Raw genomic sequence first — 6,742 nt, 5'->3', positions numbered from 1 at the left:
CTTAATGTCGTTGAAACTTTATAAATATAAAAATAAAACATTTACGTAAACTCTAAACCCATCATGCGTGATGTAATAGTGCATGAACCTTGAAAAAAGTTGATGTCTCATATGCATACAATTTTAACGATGTGTACATACTTAAACATAGATAAAATAAACAGGTTGTAAAGTTATATTCATAATTTTATAAGACATAAAGTTTTAAAAGTTTTAAACGAAAACACCAAAAACTATCAAGAGTTTGACACACGTCAACATGTGTTTGCCGAAAATAGAAAACTTAAAAAGTCTAGGATTTAAATAGTAAACTTAATTAAACTGGAGGAGATGCATTCTTGCTTTTTAACATCCATAATGTAACATCAAAAGTAACTTTTCACAAATTAAGGTGATAAAACTTTTTAAAAGTAACAGTTGCATGAAATATGCCAATTTTTATTAAAAAAAATAAATAAAAAATCTTCGATCACTATATGGGCAATGAGCTTGATTGGTTTCAACTTTCAATTTTAAACAAGGATGTTGTTGTCTAAACTATTCGGGCACAAGATGCGATACCTTTCTTAATCGTTTTGAAGCAAAAGTTATTAGCATGTGTTATTTTTTTATGTGATTAATAGAAAAAAGCATTGTATTTTCTATATTCTAAATTCCGTTTTTATTACATTACTGAACAATCTCTTTTAATATTAGTCACATAAGAATAATAATAATTACTCTCTTAATATTAAAAAGTGTTTAAAGCACATGTTTTTCTCAAAATACTTTGTATGTCAAATCAATCCAGCATGAAAAATTCCCCAACATTGTAACCCGTACGTATTATGTTCACACACTACCCACTTGTAATTTTATGAATATATATTCTATGAAGAAGATCACACCCACCCCAACTTGCTCTTCACCTTCACTTCACTTCACTTTCTTGAAAACAATAAGTCTTGTATTTTTTCTTTAGATAGATACAAAATTTATTCTTTTAGTGTACAAACAAAAATATTGTTTTATCATTGGGCAAGAATTCGTTGATGGAATACCAAAAGGGAAAGATGGAAAAGACAGGAACGCGAACGCCACCAAGACTTGTTCCAGAGAGAGGAAAAGTGAAAGCTAGAATTTGTGGGGAGTTAATAAAGGAAGTTAAGGACGTGACAAGATCATCGACTGTCACAAAAAAACCGAGGTCATCTTGTTGTTGTTGTTGGGTTTTTAGGTCTTTTGGGAAGTGAGATCTTCTTCTCGTTACTCATCCGATCTTTATCTTCGATTTATCTTTATTTATGTGTGTTTTGAATGTATAAAGAATATTTTTTTATGATGTAAAAGTATGCCATTTCCTATGATCATTCTTTAGTATACATGATGATAGAGGTGCAAGGTTTTAAAAAGTACCAAAACAACAACAATATGCGCCACTTCCAATAGAAAAACAAATATTAGTCATTTATGCGGTTAATGGTTTATGTGATCGAACATCACTAGATAAAATTTCATCGATGCTTCAACCGACGACATCAGGTGGCGAAAATCAAGGTGGCCGATGTTGTGGTTGATGTTGAGGAGAAGGGGTAAAATTTCAATTTTGAATGAGAAAAGTTCACAGAAGGTTGAGAAGTAGTACGCCCGATTCACCAGGTTCTACCACTGTAGGGCCAAATCATAGTCAAAAGAAGATCGGATATTGAAGATCACTAGTGGTAGTTGTTTCAAATGAAGTTAAAAAAGATAGTCCCTATAATTTATCTAAATTACATATATAATTATGGATCCCTTTAAAATTTAGTTATTACAAATAAATTTATTTGATCATTGATTTATATCAACACTAACCATAGTCACAACCCGTTTAATTGACGTCGAACAGTCCGACTATAACCAGATCCTGAAAATCACAACCCGTTTCAACTTTCGGATCCACCTTACATACCCGAATCATCATCATCATCAACACAAAAAACAGTCGAAAAATAATTCAAACGAACCCCCAAATCAATCTTCCAGACGCTACTGAAGAAGACGAACGACACAGCAGCATCTAAGAAAAATATGGATGATTATACCAGAGAAATGATGGACCTCAAGACGCTCGTCACTCGAACCCTAGAAAAGAAAGGGGTTCTCGCTAAGATCCGAGTATTATTTCTTTCTATTTTTTATTTCATTTAGATTTCTGCCACATATGTTTCATATACTCGCAATTATGTGGATATCTGTTTAATTTATTTAAAATTATTTTGTTAGGATTGTCGGATCCGGTAGGTATTATGTGTTTTATAGGTTAGAATCAAATATGTGAACTTAATTTGGTGTTTTAGGGTTATGAATTTGCCAGTGATGAGATCTTGATGTAAGATAATTTTAGCTTTTTTAGCTATTAGGGCTTCAATGGGGGATCTTATGTATGTAATTGAATATTGTTTGTTTGAAGGCTGAACTCAGAGCAAGTGTATTTGAGGCAATAGAGGAAGAAGATAAAGTAATTGAAAAAGACGAAGGGCTACCGCCTGCGCTGCTGGGTAGCTGCAATGATCGTGCAAAGCAGCTTCATGCTTCCCCTTCAGGTATTTTCAAGCCTACACGGCGCGTAAATATGTGTTTATATGGCGTTATGTGTTTTGGTGCCTTATTTTGATACGCTTTCAGGCCGGCTTCTAACTGCGCTAATATGTGAATACTTGGATTGGGCACAGTTGGATCACACACTGAAAGTTTATTTGCCGGAGTGTAATTTGGTAATAAACTTATTTTGATACGCTTTTAGAGTTTTATGAAATCACAGTTCTTATTAATGCGGAATAAATATGCCATTGCAGCAAAAAGATGCATGGAAAGCGGAGTTAAGGGACTTTAGTAATAAGAACGGATATGATATAAACAGGAACGGAGATAGTGGCCCGTTGCTGTTGGACGTGCTTGAAGGGTTCTTGAAATTTGAGGTTTGATATTTATTTACTCAAACCGAACTTTGGGAAAGTTTTATTTACTTATTATGCGTTAAGTAGGATCGGATTTTGATAAATGCAAAGTTGGATTATATAAATAGATTAGCTAATTTAGTAAAGATAAATTGATTGAACTTAATTTAACATGGAAAAACCGGTTTAACCATAGTTTATGCTTGCATCATTTCTTACAGAGTCAATCTCAAGGAAGAAGTAATCCAGATTCTCGAAACCGAAGGCCATCTTCATCATCTGTTGTTGGGGGATTAGCTCCTTTGGGAAGGTAATTATAATTATAATTATCAACATGTTAATTTACCATATCGTCTAATTACATTTAGTTATTAACAATATTTATATGTTTTCCTTACCCTAGACAAGGTACCGGTTCTCAAGCATCTGGTAAGCATTACTACTTCTTTACATTATTTTTAACAATTTTCATCGATAGTTTAATTAATGAATTTGTTAATTAATCAGAGCGAAGAGGAGGTTCCTCAAACTCTAGCTACAGGGGTGATGATTACAACTGGAGATATGAAAATGACGATAGTTCAGAGGATATTAGCCGTGCCTCAATTGCCCTTGAGAATCTTCAGTTGGACAGAAAGGCTCGAAACTTGACCACCTCTTGGCGGTTTGTCTTCCTAACTCTTTGATTTTTTTAATTTTTTTTAAATACCATTGAAGAAAAAATAACCCAGACTGAACCCGTTTTAAGTAAGTTGGTCAACATGCCCGCATTTAGTTTTGTTACACCCAAACTACATAAAATTGTATTCAGCTTTACACGTTTTGCTATTGTATGTATCGAACTAACAAACTTACCTTTTGCTGTATAAAAATTTTACTATATAATTCTGTTGTATGTACCCGGTTTCTCATGCAGCAGGTAACGGGTAGCTTCTTTATTTATAAATTATCATTTATGCCAGATTACTTCTATTTTTTTTTTAGTTAGAAATCAAAATTCAAAACAATAAAAAGGACCCCAAAGCTGTTGTTTTCTACTCAGAAAATTGAGTATTTTGTGGGAAGCCTAAATCCTTGTGGGAAATCACTCGAGAAAATATTCACGGTTCCTTCGTCACTTTCAAATCCACCTAATGTTTTTATTAGAAATCCTGCACCGCTGCAATTGCAGCTATTCCCATAACCGATGATAATCATGGTGGCCTGAAAGTCAATTTAGGGAAACTAGTAGCCGTTGTGGTTGGAGATGTAGATGAAATAATGGTGATTCTGCTGTCCTCTTCTACGCATACCGTTTTAGAGGAAGAAAACGAATTAAAACCCTAGAATTTATAGCAACCAAAACTGATTCATCCAACCTAATTGGTTAGCCTCTTTAACGTATGAGATTAGTTGGTGCGGGTGGCCGGTTTCAAAATCGAAACCTACACTTTCGTGGACCCGCATGGACCATCAACCACATAGAAAAATCCTTAGGGGTTGGGCTTATTTCCGATTTGCCGCCACCGGTGGCAGTCGCTGCTGCTGGTGGTCGTCATCGTTTAAAAGCTAAGTTTGTTCGTTCTGTACATACAATAGCAAAAGATGCAATAGTGTTACATACCAAACGAGAGAACTCAACCCAAAAGACTAGTCTGGTGGGTGAGAGTGCCCATTTGGTATATAAACCCCACATCAGTTGCCCATACAACCGATGTGGGACAAGTCCCATACCTTGCAATGGTACTAGTCCATAACAATCGACCCTCCTTAAGGGCCAACGTCCTCGTTGGTCACGGCCATGTTGGTCACATCTGGCTCTTTCCAGGCCACCACTCCGAGCCTCGTTGGTCACGGCTGGGGCTGGCTCTCTCCAGGCCACCACTCCGAGTTCTGGCTCCGATACATATGTTACGAACACAAATGGTAATCAAGGCACAAGATCGATAAAGAGGAAGAAGAACACAAAGAAGAAGAAGTTTATCTCAAATCATCGATACCCTTGTCATTCACTAACTGATTGTTTAAGTACAATTGAATTATTCACAATGACCCCCTAAACTACTTGACAATTACATTTAACCTCACTCTCACATGTTGACTCGTAACAAATAGCTGAATACATTTTGTTGCAGTATGCCCTTTTGTTATCTTCTAGGGTGTTTTATTTGGTGACTTTTACTGAATGAGATACATGGTGACTTTTACTATAGAACTATTTCGTTAAATTTATGTAACATAATCAGTTGTAGTCATGTACAAGTAGCTAAGGTTTTGATATGCACGGTGAGTTGCACACTTGCACTTTGTAAAGTTTGAACCTTCATTGCTAAATTTTGTGCAGGCATGGTGGGGATGACCGCAGCAAAGACCACATGTAAGATACCAGAGAAGGTGTAGTTTGTAGCAGACGATAATGTATGCCTTACCTAATATATGCGACAGCCGTTTCATAAAGAACAAAAGCTCATGTTTCATTTTTCATGTTTTCTGTTGTATGTTTTAATGCCTTGTTAGCGTATTTCTTTAATTTTGTGTTTCTTTAATTTCGGTCGATCTTTTCTCTGCCCTTTGTTTTGAAGGCTGGATATGATTTAGCATGAAAACAAGTGTTTTGTGTGATTTAATTGTAAATTTTACTGCAATGCTTACATAGTTTTGTGTTAAATTCTCAGTTTTTTTCCCTTCAGAAATGGCAAATCTTATGTAGTGAACCTATAGCTCTTGATGCATAGATAGTCATCAAATCATGGTTGTGTTTAAAGGAACAGTTGTACTTTAATGATTTTGTTCCCTCCTGTATAACATGTAGCCCTCCATTCGTAATCGAAGTGTTATTGAACTAAAAACAAATCATTATTCGAGATTAGATAAAAGAGTTGGATTGTGAAACTAAAAAACAACTAAATATTCAAGATTAGATAATATGAAAAAGCATCAACATCCCATTCGTTATCTATCTATATAATTTAATTAAAAATCATTATTCAGTAAATTTATCACCCATTTCCAAACATCTTATTCCTTTTCCCATCAAAATAAAGATTTTTACTTTATTTTTTCTTAAACACAAGAATTCACTTTAGTTTTTCATAATAATATATAGATGAGATATAACTTGTAAGGATAAGGAATATGATAAAGTGATGTTTTTAGATAGTATTTTCGATTTTAAGGATTGAATGAGTATAAGGAATAAAATGTGAAGAAAATAAAAATGTTTTGTAGAGATAAAAGACGTTTGTTAAAAAGAGAGTAAAAGACACAACTCTTAAGACATAGATTTAATGCTTCAATACCATCTATATATGATAAAATCAAAACTGAATGAACAGTGTTTTGATTTTATCATATAATACTTTATATACATTTATTATATTATGGGTACGGGGCGAGGGTTGGGGCATGGGTTGGGTACAAATGGCCAGTGTTTTAATTTTATCATATAATACTTTATATTCATTTATTAGATTATGGAGTATGGGACGAGGGTTGGGGCATGGGTTGGGTACAAATGCCCAAGTCACCACTTTGGGTAGGCTTGTTACTTCAATATCCCAAGGACAATATTCATAATTTGTATAAAAAAATTAGTTTTATTACTTAATTGATAAATTTTATTAAACATAACCTAAAGTACCATTTCATTAAAAATACAAATAAATATTTTAGTAAACATAAGTACATAACCTTAATAACCTTTTTTTCATTAATTATTTCAAAACACAATTACATTTAAAACTAACTTAGTTAAAAGGTAAATCTTGAACCGCTTCCAACCAAGGAAGCTTTTCATCGAAAAAACATACAGATCATTTCCATCTTTTACCCATTTTGTAGAGACG

The 6,742-nt window shown here is 33.9% G+C and overlaps 1 protein-coding gene across 1 annotated transcript; it reads left to right on the top strand.

The window, feature by feature from the left end:
- Positions 1-906: 906 nt before the first annotated feature.
- On the top strand, positions 907-5,565 carry LOC110904990 (protein TONNEAU 1a). Its single transcript, XM_022150852.2, has 8 exons — positions 907-2,136; positions 2,432-2,564; positions 2,647-2,735; positions 2,817-2,939; positions 3,140-3,228; positions 3,322-3,347; positions 3,426-3,582; positions 5,242-5,565. Exons 1-8 carry the CDS (start codon positions 2,050-2,052, stop codon positions 5,276-5,278), a joined length of 741 nt encoding a protein of 246 aa, XP_022006544.1. The 5' UTR covers positions 907-2,049; the 3' UTR covers positions 5,279-5,565.
- The last annotated feature ends 1,177 nt before the right edge of the window (positions 5,566-6,742 follow it).

This window comes from Helianthus annuus, chromosome 14, assembly GCF_002127325.2.
Source record: "Helianthus annuus cultivar XRQ/B chromosome 14, HanXRQr2.0-SUNRISE, whole genome shotgun sequence".
Classification (NCBI taxonomy): Eukaryota; Viridiplantae; Streptophyta; class Magnoliopsida; order Asterales; family Asteraceae; genus Helianthus; species Helianthus annuus.
The sequence above is the reverse complement of the archived record's forward strand: the minus strand, read 5'-3'. Positions and strand labels throughout refer to the sequence as shown.

What these genes read in the sequence shown, in the direction of transcription:
- LOC110904990 (XM_022150852.2), top strand. Translation starts at nt 2,050, where the DNA reads ATGGATGATTATACCAGAGAAATGATGGACCTCAAGACGCTCGTCACT. An exon ending in ATTTGCCGGAGTGTAATTTG is followed by an intron (nt 2,736 to 2,816) that starts GTAATAAACTTA and finishes ATGCCATTGCAG; the next exon opens with CAAAAAGATGCATGGAAAGC. An exon ending in AAGGGTTCTTGAAATTTGAG is followed by an intron (nt 2,940 to 3,139) that starts GTTTGATATTTA and finishes CATTTCTTACAG; the next exon opens with AGTCAATCTCAAGGAAGAAG.